We start from the raw sequence: 13,093 nt of genomic DNA on the forward strand, positions 1-13,093 counted from the left end.
ACAAAGACAGAATTAATGGATTATTATTTAATTGGTGGGTCAGCCAACAATCCAGTGAGTGTTTGATGGTTTGAATCCGTTGATCTGTCAGTCACTTAGGCAGTCCGTCACAGAGTCGGTCAGCCTGTTTGAACCAGTTCAGTGGAGAATGAGACCTTCAGATTCAGTGCTTATAGCTTTTAGAGGCGTTTGATTGGCTGAGAGCGGACCGGGCAAGTCGGCTCGTCTTTTCACTGTTAGCCGCGCGAAATTTGGCCAAGCAGAGCAAACTGATAGGCCTAGTTTGCATCAGTTTGACATGGTAAGTATATGTAACACCAAACATGGAGTATAATACAAACTCCTCCTATTAGTGATAACTGGTGCTGTGTGTTGGTGTGTGTCAGGTGTTGGAACATGTCAACAATTTGAACAGGTGCTGTGTTGGTGTGTTTCAGGTGTGGGACATGTCAGACCCAACAGGGCGGGGCTACTTGGAGAAGCCGGGCTTCTACGTGGCCCTCAAACTGATCGCCTTGGCGCAGTGTGGCCAGGAGGCGAACGTGGCCAAACTTTCCACAGATGCCCCTCAACCGAATGTGGTATGCATCCTTTCCTCGTGTGTCTTCTATTAATGCTTGCATATTTAGTTTTTGGTTGTAACTTTTTCATGCTTGTATGTTTCTGCTTTTTTTGTGTGTGCTTTTTTTTTTTCTCACTCTTCTTTTTTGTTGTAGAGTGTGCTTAGCTTTGGTCTGGTTTGAATCAGCAAAGTGGCAGAATGATTAAGATGCTTATCTGCTGGTACATTGTCCTTGAGGGTCTGGGTTCAAATCTTGCTCTCACCATTTCTCCCAAGTTTGACTAGAAAATCACACTGAGCATCTATTCAGATGAGATGATAAACTGAGGTCCTGTAGGCAGCTGGCACTTTGCGCACTGAAAAAGAACCCATGGCAACAAAAGTGTTGTCCTCTGGCAAAATTCCATAAAAGAAATCCACTCTGATAGGAACTGGCAAATTTCTAAAAAAAAGAAATCCACTCTGATAGGTCTAACACAATATGCATGTGCTCAACCTCTGACAAGCGTGTTGGGTTATGGTGCTGTCAGGTCTTCTGACTAGCAGATCTCGTGTAGCATATTTGGATCCATCCAAGTGCATTGACACCACCTTGAGAAACTGAAACTGTTGTAGAGTTTATTGAAAAATTTTTCATGTTTGTTTAGATGTTGGTCCCTTTGGTTATCAATACATTAACATGTTTGTTTCTAGTTTGGTCCGTTTCAAGATTTGTTCATTGTCATTACAAGGAAAAAGATGTAGTACTAGTTCTGTAGTTGGGAGAGGAAGGAGACAGACAGAGAGAGAGAGAGAGAGAGAGAGCAATACTAGGATAACTGGGTGCATGGGTATGAACTAGGTTTGAAGCCAGATGTTTTTTTTATGACATTCAGTTTTATTGATTTATTAAAATTACCAAATAATTTATATCATTACAGTTTTATTGCAAAAGTGATTGGTGCATGGTTATGAACTCAGTAATTGAAGCCAGATGTTTTGTTGTTGTGATATTCAGTTTTATTGATTTATCAAAACTACCACATGATTTTATATCAAGTGCAGTTTCATTCACTTGAATTACTGAATGATTTATTTGTTATTGTGATGCAGGGGCCGTATGAAATTGTGGAGGAGCCACCCCCTGGGGCAGCAGCAGCAGGCACCTGGGACATCAAGGTCAGTGTGTCTTGAGGCACAGATCTCACATAACCTAGTAGTGGTGGATGTTTATTTTGTGCTCTGCCCAGAAACATCAAGGTCAGTGTGTCTGCAGGCACAGATCTCACATACCTAGTGGTAGTGGATGCATATGTTGTGCTCTGCTCTCAGTGCTTTACAAAACTCATGATATTCTTCATAACACATTACATCAATATTAGATATACACACCAAAATGCACCTGAGAAACCATATACAGTGATGCACACATATATAAAATACATACATAAAGCATACAGATGAGACAGCTAGACAGACAGATATATGCATACAAATGCACACACTCATGCACACATACATGTAGGCTTTTAGACAGGTTAAATTGTTGTACTGACAAAACTATTTTGACTAACAAGTTTGCTTTAATTTTCTGAGTACTCCCGCAGATGGTGTGTGGTACTTTATTTGTAGATGTATATATTGATGTTGCTTGTTGGCTGTGGAATTGCGGAATTCACACTGCAGCATAAACATAGCATAAGCAGTGTGCACCTAGTCTGCTGTTAAAAATGAAACTCATCTGCACATTAAATTTTGAACAACTCTGGCAGTGCAGTTTTCACATCCGGTGTATATGCAGTCTGTTATCTGAATATGTACTACTTTTTATTTTTTTCTGATTGGCTTTCTGATTTGCTCAGCCTCTCAGTTTTGACATGTTGCAGTAACTGTTGACCAGTTGTGGTGATTATTTTTTGCCTTTATCATTATGGTTTCTAGCCTTTTGCAAGTGCCTTTCTCACACAATTTTGTCAGCAAAAATTAAACAGACTTTGACTTTTCAAAGATTTCACATTTTGGAAGGAAACGGACAAGGAGATAGAATAGGTGGCGTCTGAGGATCTGGTGCATGCATCATGATTGACCTGCTACTGTCTTGTGTTTCGTCTTCACCTGTTCCTTTTTCTTCTTACCTTTACCTCTTCTATCGTTGTCACTCCTACCAATGCTGCTGTATATATTGCTATGACTATTACTGTTTTCACTGTTGTCATAACTCTGTAAGTTTGATCATTCCTTTTGTGCAGCCTTCAGAGAAGTCCAAGTATGACCAGGTGTTCAGCAGTCTAGGTCCGGTCAATGATATGTTGGCGGGAGACAAAGTCAAACCTGTGAGTATTATTATAGCGGTATGGTTGTGGGGATGTGTGCCTGTTTACAAATCCTAAGAATCTTTCTTTCTCAGTGGTTATATAATATTGGGTCAAGTTGTTGATTTCTTTCTGTTGTCCTGCCTTTGTTTTTTTTTTTTTCAGACCACATTTAAAGGTACTGTTTAAGTAAAAAAACAGTATTTTTTATATTTGGCATTTCTCAATGGTAAGCAGAAATCGTTACTTTGGATCAGTTGTTGATCAGGAGAAGGCTTCACCATCTGTGATGTATATTTGACGATATTTTCATCCTCACTATGAACTTCTGGAAAGTGTTACAGCATTATAGCATTATAGTTATAGCATTTACTTTGGGTTTTCTATTGTGATACTGCTACAGTTTGTGCAGCAGTTTTTGTTGCAAGACCTGATGCAGCTGTACCTTTTATGATGACAAGTCAGGGCTTAGTTTTGAAGATTTAATCATTGAAGATCAAACAGTTTCTGGTGGTGCTGGTGTGAAAATGACAAATGATGTGCTGTCCACACCTGTCCCGAATTTAATCTTTGATGTATTGGTAGCAGAGCCCTTAAAATCAGGGTTAAGATGTGAGAGCATGATGAGTGAGGCAGAAATTGGGGAAGGGTGGAGAGGGAAGGCTGAATGAAAGTGGAAGATAGGTATCGGAGTTAGGTTTGTGATGTGAAATTGTGTGTGTGTGTGTGCATATGCGTGCGTGTGTGTGTGTGTACGCTCGCACATGTTTGTGTATGTGTGTTGTGTGTGTGTGTGTGTATGTCTGTGTGTGTGTGTGTCAGGTGTTGCTGAACTCCAAGCTGCCCATGGAGGTTCTGGGGCGGATCTGGGACCTCAGTGACGTGGACAAGGATGGCTTCCTGGACAGGGATGAGTTTGCTGTGGTAGGTGTCCTCCCATACATGCTCACCATTCCAGAATAGCCTTCTGCTTTTTCGTGGCTTTAAAAAAAAAAAAGAAAGAAAGAATAATTTAGTATGTTTGTCTCCTCAATCCATGTGTGAGATTTTGAATGGTCTTGTGGTGAATACCGCAGTTGTTTTTTGTTATCCTGTCAGCACATTTAGTCATGAGTGTGAGTATGCACTCACATACTATGGGTGTGTGTGTGTGTGAGTGTTTTACTTAGCTTTGCTTGCGATCGTGCTTGTATTAGTGCAGCAAGCATTTGTTAACTGTTTTGTTTTTTCTCTTCTTGTTGTCACAACAGATTTCTCTTTGTGAAATATTGGCTGCTTTCCCCAGGGAGTGTGTGTCGCTACACTGAGAGTGCCACCCGTTTTTTTGTATTTTTTCTGCCTGCAATTTTATTTGTTTTCATATCGAAGTGGACTTTTTTTTACCAAATTTTGCCAGGGACAGCCCTTTTGTTGCCTTGGGTTCTTTTACGTGCGCTAAGTGCATGCTTCACATAGGACCTCTGTTTATCATACCATCCGAATGACTAGTGTACAGACCACCACTCAAGTTCTAGTGGAGGGGGAGAAAATACTGGCCACCATAGGATTCAAACCAGTGCGCTCAGATTCTCTTGCTTCCTGGGCGGACATGTTGCCTCTAGGCCAACACTTCAAGAACAGAGACACATGCACAAACACACACTCAAACTCAAAAATAGACCGTGACAGATATATATATATCCCAAATGTAAATCTTCATCCTCATTGAACATCAGTATCTTTGTGTTGTTGTTTTTTTAACCCCGTTTGTCAGTGCTGTATTGTGAACTGTGCAGGCCATGCACCTGGTGTACCGCGCCCGGGAAGGCGACCAGACGCCCATGACCTTGCCCCCAGGCCTGGTCCCCCCATCCAAACGGAAGGCAGGTCCCTCTTCATTGGTCGGAGCCATCCCAGTGCTGCCCTCCATGCCTCCTGTCTCCACTGTCGCCATGGGGACTGGAGGGCGCTCCACACCCACACTGACCTCAGGTAAGAGTTTCTCTGCATACCTGTGATACTGTGTGGACAGAGGCAGAGGTAAGGAATGCATGTTGGTCATCAGTATGCAGAGCTTGAAGACTGAGTGTTGTGGGTTTGTGCATAGCTACTTGTGACTGTCTGCTGAGCATTTTCTTCTGTGTTACTTATTTGTCATAGTGTTTTTTTGGGCCCAACACTCAGCTTATATCACAGATTGACATAAGTTTACAGTTGGGTCAACAGCAAAGTGAGAGCTGTATCATCAATGGTTTCTCCATTGCTGTGAGAAATTATTTACAGCTTAGTCTTTTGTGAAGGACTATGACTCTCAAACTAGGAGGCAAGTTTGCACTGGTTCTTTGTGTTGAAGTCTTGGGGGCTGGTTGGCCTTTGGGAACCTTCCCAATGCCGACCGTCCTTAAACCCTCTTGACTGAGAGAGTGGGGATGTAACATGGGAAAGAAACTCTCCACTATAATCAGATTCTAGCCCAAATAGTCTGGACAGCAGTTGCCTCCTCTGCTGGTCTGATGGTCATGACAGACTATCATATGTATGCTTTTGTGGTTGGGTGATATAATGTGGTGCTTATAATATATATATATATATGTTTTTTTGGGGGGGTTTTCAATGTCTGGAAGATGCTTGTAATGCTTTCCTCATGTCATTGAAATTGAATAATAATGTGCAGTAAGCATTTTCAGGGGTGGGGAGGGGGGTAGGGTTGGGGGGAGCTGGTTGCTTGCACCAAATATTTGAACCAAAATCAGTTCTTTTTTGTGTGGCGAGGTAGGGAGAGGATTGGTGTTGAAAATTGTATCTCTCTGGTGGTGTTAGCATGGAGATGAGATAAGATAAAATATTTTTAGTATCACAGTCAAAATTCATCAAGGTATAATCAGTATGGTATTGTTCTCAAGAAGGAAGAGGATGGGGATGAAAATGGTGAGAAAGGAAGAGTCGGCACTACAGAGAGAGAATGTGTGAGTGTGTGTGTGTGTGCATTTGCTTGTGCATGTATTAAAAAACTTGTGTCCAGACGGGGCTGCCCCAGGGGCCGTGCCTTGGGTGGTGACCGCCGCTGAGAAGACCACCTCCGATGTCCTGTTCCGACAGCTGGACCTGGACCAGGATGGCTTTGTCACGGGTGGAGAGATCCGGGAAACCATGGCCAAGAGTGGCCTGCCCACAGCCACCCTGGCCCATGTGTGGTGGGTACCTATCTATATCTGTGGCACACTGTCAGCTCACCTGGGTAATGCTTCTGTTTTTATCTTCTAAAGCATGTATGGTCTTGGGTGAAAGAGCGTTACACCACAGCTTCCCAGTGAAGGAGTTTTTAAATTAAGCTTCTGTGGTAAATCCTGGAACTGCTGGCACCACTCCATGAAAATATTTTCAAGGAGGGTAGGAGAGGATATATCGAGGGTCAGGGCAGTGAGTCCTGCTAACCTGTGTGACTGTTGGTGCAGGACGCTGTGTGATATATCGGGGCCTGCTAACCTATATGAATGTCTGTGCAGGTCTCTGTGCGATATATCAGGGTCAGGGCAGTAAGTCCTGCTAAGCCATGTGAATGTTTGTGCAGGACTCTGTGCAGTATATCAGGGTCAATTTGCTATCCCGTGTGAATGTGTGTGCAGGATGCTGTGTGATATGTTGGGGCCTGCCTACCCATGTGAATGTGTGTGCAGGATGCTGTGCGATATATCAGGGTCAGGAAGCTGAACTAAGCCATGTGAATGTGTGTGCAGGACTCAGTGCGATATATCAGGGCCTGCTAACCCATGTTAATGTCTGTGCAGGACTGTGTGCGATACATCAGGATCAGTGAGTCCTACTAAACTTTGTGAATGTTTGTGCAGGATGCTGTACGATATAACAGGGTTAGTGAGTCTTGCTATCCCATGTGAATGTGTGTGCAGGACGCTATGCTATATAACAGGGTTAGTGAGTCTTGCTATCCCATGTGAATGTGTGTGCAGGACGCTATGCGATATATCTGGGTCAGGGAAGCTAAACGGGGAGCAGTTTGCACTGGCCATGCACCTGATCCAGCAGAAGATGAAAGGTGTGGAGCTCCCTGCGCAGCTAGCGCCGGAAATGATCCCTCCGTCCGTGCGTACACAGACCGGCGTCGATCCTGCCGCTTTTGGAGTTAGGGTGGGTGTGGCGGCAAGGTGAAAGTGTGTGTGTGCGTGTGTGTGTGTGTTCGGTTTGTATTTGTGTGTGTGTGTGTGTGTATACTCTGGAGGGCTGGTGGAGAGGCAGTGTATTTTTGCATTGGTGTCTATTTGTGAACTATGACTCTGAGTGTGTAGTTGTCTTTGTCTTTGTTTCTGTGGTTGCATAATTGTCTGTGACTGTTGGGTAGAAGTCTGTCTGTGATTGTGTTTGCATGCTTGCCTAATTGTGTGAATATAGATGTTCATGGGTGTGTGTGATGCCATCGGATTTAAAAGTTCTGAATGAAACAAAATGGGAAACAAAGTTGTTCTGTTTGACTGAACATTATGCAACAGCAATCAAACATACCTTGTGTGTGTGTGCTTCAGGATGGAACCAATGCTGGTCCTTACAGCCATGTGGCTGACTTCTCAGCCATCAAGGAGTTGGATACCATCGCCAAGGAGATCGACGATATCAAGAAGTATGAATGAATGATATGGATACTTATACAGCCCCTGTCCTCGGTCAGAGACCAGGCTCGAAGTGTTTTACAAACTCGCGGTCATTTGCATAACAGGCTGCCTACCTGGGTAGAATTGATGATGTTGCCATTGGGTGCTCATCATTCGTTTCCTGTGTCATTCAATCAGATTCCAGGCACACACACGTTCACACTCAGACAGACATGTAACATATCAAGAAGTAGGTTTCTTACTTCTTTAAAAATTTTTTTTTTTTTTTTTTTTTTTTTTTTTTACTAATGTGTTAGAGTATAATGAACCATTTCCATTCAATTTAATTCATCATCTTTTTCGGGTTATAGGTAGGCAGCCTGTTGTGCAAATGACTCTGTGTTTGTGAAGCACTTAGAGCTTGGTCTCCTATTGCAGGATAGGCACTATATTAGTAACATTATCATCTTAGATGCATACTTTTCACATGACTTTGGCTATTGGGCTATTACATTTTTTTTTCTTTTGTTGATCATTGTTATCAAATTTAAGTCAAGTCTAATCTGTTTGATGTCTTCTTGAGTGCAAGCTAACACCTCATGTTTTTTGTTAAATTGGTCAAGTTTCTCATGAAGTGACTTGTCAATATAGTCTTTGGAATTACATACACTTACTTGTTTTTGTTTTTTCTTGCCCCGTTTTATCCTGGCCTCCTCTGGGCTGTTGGCAGTGTCACTTACTGAAGAAGTGCTCGACGGTTTCCTTTTTCCACCAGCCTTCGCAAAATACTTGCTAACAGAGCTGCTCATTATGTGTACAGAACAGCACAAACGATCCCATACTGAAAAACATTCTTTACAAAAAGCACCACTCGCTCGCATATTGAAAACATTCACTTTTAGCACTGCACGCAAAACATTGGTGCAAACATGTGGACTTGGAGCCCTCTGAAAACACGTCCGCTCAATCTGATGATTGGTGGTCAAGTCTGAGAACAGTTCATGTACAATATATATTGCAGAATATAAGACAACTGCTAAGCTATTCCATTCAAGAAAACAAGTTGCAGGAAAAAAAATATCAGTGCTAAACTAAATTAGATAGGGAATGCAGAATAGAAAGAAAACGTGCTGGAGGTTTGTGTGTTTTTTTGGTTGATTTTTTGTTGTTGTTTTTGTTTTAAAGAGTGATGCACCATTTTGTGTGCAGGGAAAAATTACAGATCGAGCGTGAGAAACTGCAGTACGAGGCGGATGTGCGGTTACGTCAAGGGGAGGTAACGATGCTACAAAAAGAACTGGACGCCATCACAGGGACGCTGACCCAGCTGGAATCACAGAAAAAGGAGGCACAGAAGCGGTTAGATGAGCTAGACGACAAGGTAGGTCTTGTGTGCATCATGTTGAAAATCAGGTTGACACAGTGGTTTAGTCTTTTTTGGGGGTGGGTAGGGTGGGGGTGGGAGGTGTGGGGTGAAGATGGTGTTGGTTGTGAATTATTGTGGAATAGTTGAGATTTCCTCAAACATATTGTCCTGTTTACTTGTGATTATCACTGTGTATGTTAAGATTCATTATTCTGAATGGTATGTATTATGAGCGTGTGTATTGGAGTGTGTGTGTGTGTGATGACCATATGTGTGTGTATGTGCAGATGGATCTGTGGTTGCCCTTATTAGACTGCCTGAGCAAGAATTGTATGTACTTTCTAATCATCATACAGATTTTGCATTTGATTTGATGGGAATTTCCTGATAATTACTGGTTTCTTAGTCTTTCTAGACTTTTCATCAAGCTTTTCATCAGGCATTAAAAAAAAATTGTGTGTGTGTGTGTGGTCTGATTGTATTCTTTCATTGCAGAAATCAAACCTGGACCGAAACTTGAAAGAAATGAGAGACAAGACATCCAAGGAGCAGATGGAGGTAAACTGATTGTGTCTATGGCAGGTTGATAGAGTGCTTCCACTGTTTTCATCATGTTCCCTCTGCACTTTTCTGGTTACACAGATGTATGATCATTCCATTGTGAAACGGAAAACAAAAACAAAACAAAAAAATTAGAAGAAGAGAAGGGAATGAAGGGTGATGTATGAGAACAGGTTCAAACAAGTATGTTGTGGGTTGTTGTTTTTGTTTGTTTGTTTTTTTAGGTTTTTTTAGATTGATTTACAGCACATTATGTTGAGTATTATTACACAATCATTGTTTATTTCTCTCCGGCTGAATGTAATAGATGTAGCCAGTGTCCATCCCCATCACCAGTATATAACAGGAATTAACCCACACAAGCCAATGAATGGTATGGATGCACTTTTTGGGACATGAGCTGATGGCTCCAGTAGACAGTGTCCCAGTGTTGTGACGGCTTTCATTCTCTCCCCCTGCTTTTGTTCCCCCCTGTCATAAGGTTCTCTCTCTTCCTGTGTCTGTCTTGTTCTGTTGCCTCTGTGGTTTTTCCTCTGTATCGTGTTTTGTCATCCTCCCACGTTATTGTCTTGTGGTACATGTTTCACTGAAGTGTTCTCGTTGTTTCCTGTGACACATTTTTGTTTTGAACCACTTGCGGTCGGAAAATGACCCACTGTTTGTAAGCATTCTGTTTGAAGTGTTGGAGACTGACATTGTGTCATCTTTTACTTCCTGTTATCAAGAAAAATGGTGTTCATTTGGAAAATTTAATCATATTCCCACATATTCATTTTGTAGTTTAGACTACAGTTTCATGTTCCTTCGGAGAAGCTCAGTGTGTTCAGTGTTCCTGTGCAAGTGGCTCTTTTTGACTTTATGGTGAGATAAAAGCCCAGGATTTTAGCACATTGGAAACAGATCCTTTATATAGCATCAGAGTTGGGATAGTACAACAGAATGGCTTACGGCTTGATGTCTCACTTTTGCAACCAGTTCAAGGTAAACTATTCGAAGATCATTAGTTAATTTTTATGTTTGAAAAACAGAAAGCAAAAAAAAGCATTGAAGAATAAAACTGTCTTCCTTTGTTTTAGTTAAAACTGCAAAACAGTTCTTCAGAAATTAAAACATTGATATATTTCATGGAAAATGCTGCATTCCAGGACATTAATGCTAGAGTACACAGCACATGGCTCTGAAATCACCATGTTTAAAGATACTCTGCCCAAATCAAACTAGAGTGTACTGCAGAGAACAATGTATATTTCTCTTTAAAAAAAAAAAAAAAAGTACCACCAGTTTCAGAACATGAACATACTGAGGCTCCCTGAGGGAAAGCTTTAGTTGTGTGAGAGGAGGTTTTTGGCTGTGCTCCATTCCCAGACGCCACTTTAGCATGCTTCTTGTGTGGATGTGTCGTACCTGTACCCACCATGTGCTGTGACTTTCCAGGTTAACAAACTGAAATCGCAGATCAGTAACCAGGACAGGCTGGTCAAGGTATGGAGAGGCTGCGAACAGCGTGCGCTGCGCTGCCCTGACTTTCTCTGTTTGCCTGTGGCTGAGGAATGACATGCTTACTGTAGTTCACTGTACCATAATGCCTAGTTGTGGTTGTTGTTTTTTATTATAACGCTTTCTTACTAACTTTGCTCTCATTTTGCTCTCATTTTTGTGTGTGTGTGTGTGTTAAATAACAGCGTGAAGATAGTTGCTCATGCATGATTTGCGGCTGAGGTTGGTTGCGCTTTGCATCAGTAGGCAAGTGGGAAAGCTAAAGATGGCAGCAACAGTTTCCTGCATTCCTGTTGTGGGCTGTGCAGAGATTGACACATATATACATAATTGTCAACACTGCCACAATTGGTGTTCTCAGTTGGCTGAACAGAGATGTGCTTGTACTGGCCTGTCTGACTACATTGCCACACGGGAAAGAGAGGAGGGCGACTCATGCACTGCCGATTGGCAGGGCCGAGAAACACATTGTGCATTGAGACCGATCGCGGATAGATTGAATGAAGAGAAATGACACCACTGACCTGAATATGATGAAACAAACCCTGTTAAGCCTCCGGAGGAGGCATAGGAGGCGGTGGAGGTATGGAGTCGACCGGAGGGAGTTGTAGATGAAGCCCGAGGTAGAGGGCCCAGTGTCAGATCATATCATGTCAATATGAAGGCCTTTAGGCATGTAAGGCCTTTTGTCTGTTTTAAATGGGCGGAAGTGAGAGCCCCCATAATTGTATAGAGAGATTTTTATAATCTAATGGTGCGCAAGGCTTATTAATGGGTGATGAAATGAGTTTTGTATTTTAATTTTTGAAAGTAAGCGCCAACACGATTTTTCTAAGTATTCACTGTGTCCGCCGGTCGATTGTGATCACGCCTTAATATGAGCTCAGTCGCCCAATCAGGCCAAGTAGTTTTGTGACCTGTTGTGATTCATCATCAGACACAAAACGAGAGCGCCAAAGAATTGATAGACAAACAGAAAATATGAAAAAACTTAGCCGTATGCAGAGCACAGGAGCAGGAGTCAAGATGGCTGCCGAAAAAAGAGGGCGTTGGTCAGGGATGCAAAGGGGAGGTAACCTACTTCGGGAGGTTATCAGCCGTAGCTACTTTCGTTTTCTCTGCGTAGGCGGGTAGTAGTTGCACAGGACAGGAATCAGACCCCTGCCGGAGTCTGCACGAGTGGGTCACGGTAAGTATGTTACTTAAACATAATTTTAGGAAGAAAATGTCCCCCCTTTTTTTATTCCTTGAAGGCTGTGAGGAATAAACTCTTAATGTTCTGTCTGTTTGCATTGGTGATTTTTATGCAAACATTTTTCTGTAGTCTTGTCTGGGCAGAAACTTGTTGACATATATGTTGAGTGGCACTTATGCCCTTAGTTTCTAGCATATTGGTTGATATTGACACATATATAAAAAAAAGTATTTATGCATTCCAACCTGTGCACACATGCATACATTCACACCAACACACACCTACTGGACCAACGGTTCATACACAGTATTATGCAGTCTAAAGATGCAAGGTTCGCCTAGCACTGTTATGTATGGTTCAGTGAATAGGACAGGATGAACAGCCGTTGAATGTGTGGTGTTAACTTCATAATCTTACTAACCATGTTCCTTGCAACAGCACTGTTACTCTTTATTTTCACGATACACCTGGCATATTGACATTCACAGCACATGTTCATTTAAAAGAGCAATGGCATGGAAGTGTTTATTCCACTGTTCAAAGCAATGGACAAAAAACCAACAGCAGCAAAGATACACACAGTGGCACTGATTGTTGGTTGAGTTGTTCACATAACTCACTCATTTCACCATTTACTAAACACTGTCAAATACTAGAATGATTTAACCAGACTAGTTTGGGGTGGGGGCAGGGTACCCAATTGCAAACAAATCATTTAAACTTCAAATCTAAAGAAGTGAAACAGGCAAGGTCATCATTATCCTTGGTGCAGTCTTGAGATATTTCTGTCTGCCTGTCTTCGCCTGTGTCATGCCCTGTGTTCTGGAGTTTGTGGAAGTTCTGTTGCTTTGTGCGTAGGTTTACTGGCAGAGCAAGTCTGTAGTTTGCTCGCGGCTGCTGTAAATGCATTGGCTGGGTTGGAAACTGCCAGTTTTCTGTGACTGCATGCGTATGTAGCTTGGGTGTTGGGAGGTAAACGTGATACCTTGTTTCTTTCTCTCTCTCTCTCTCTCTCTCTCTCTCTCTCTCTCTCTCTCT

The 13,093-nt window shown here is 42.2% G+C and overlaps 1 protein-coding gene across 3 annotated transcripts in view; it reads left to right on the plus strand.

Moving 5' to 3' along the window:
• LOC143295483 (uncharacterized) overlaps window positions 1-13,093 on the plus strand; it is a 45,060-nt gene that overhangs the window by 2,606 nt on the left and 29,361 nt on the right. For all 3 annotated transcript variants that reach the window (XM_076607202.1, XM_076607203.1, XM_076607204.1), the window contains exons 4-14: window positions 438-581; window positions 1,655-1,720; window positions 2,791-2,874; window positions 3,676-3,777; window positions 4,629-4,824; window positions 5,855-6,026; window positions 6,801-6,978; window positions 7,371-7,465; window positions 8,646-8,817; window positions 9,298-9,360; window positions 10,798-10,845. In XM_076607202.1, the coding sequence (XP_076463317.1) occupies window positions 438-581; window positions 1,655-1,720; window positions 2,791-2,874; window positions 3,676-3,777; window positions 4,629-4,824; window positions 5,855-6,026; window positions 6,801-6,978; window positions 7,371-7,465; window positions 8,646-8,817; window positions 9,298-9,360; window positions 10,798-10,845 (1,320 nt within the window). The remainder of the gene's footprint in view (window positions 1-437; window positions 582-1,654; window positions 1,721-2,790; window positions 2,875-3,675; window positions 3,778-4,628; window positions 4,825-5,854; window positions 6,027-6,800; window positions 6,979-7,370; window positions 7,466-8,645; window positions 8,818-9,297; window positions 9,361-10,797; window positions 10,846-13,093) is intronic.

The sequence above is a fragment of the Babylonia areolata genome, chromosome 20, assembly GCF_041734735.1.
Source record: "Babylonia areolata isolate BAREFJ2019XMU chromosome 20, ASM4173473v1, whole genome shotgun sequence".
NCBI classification, from domain to species: Eukaryota; Metazoa; Mollusca; class Gastropoda; order Neogastropoda; family Buccinidae; genus Babylonia; species Babylonia areolata.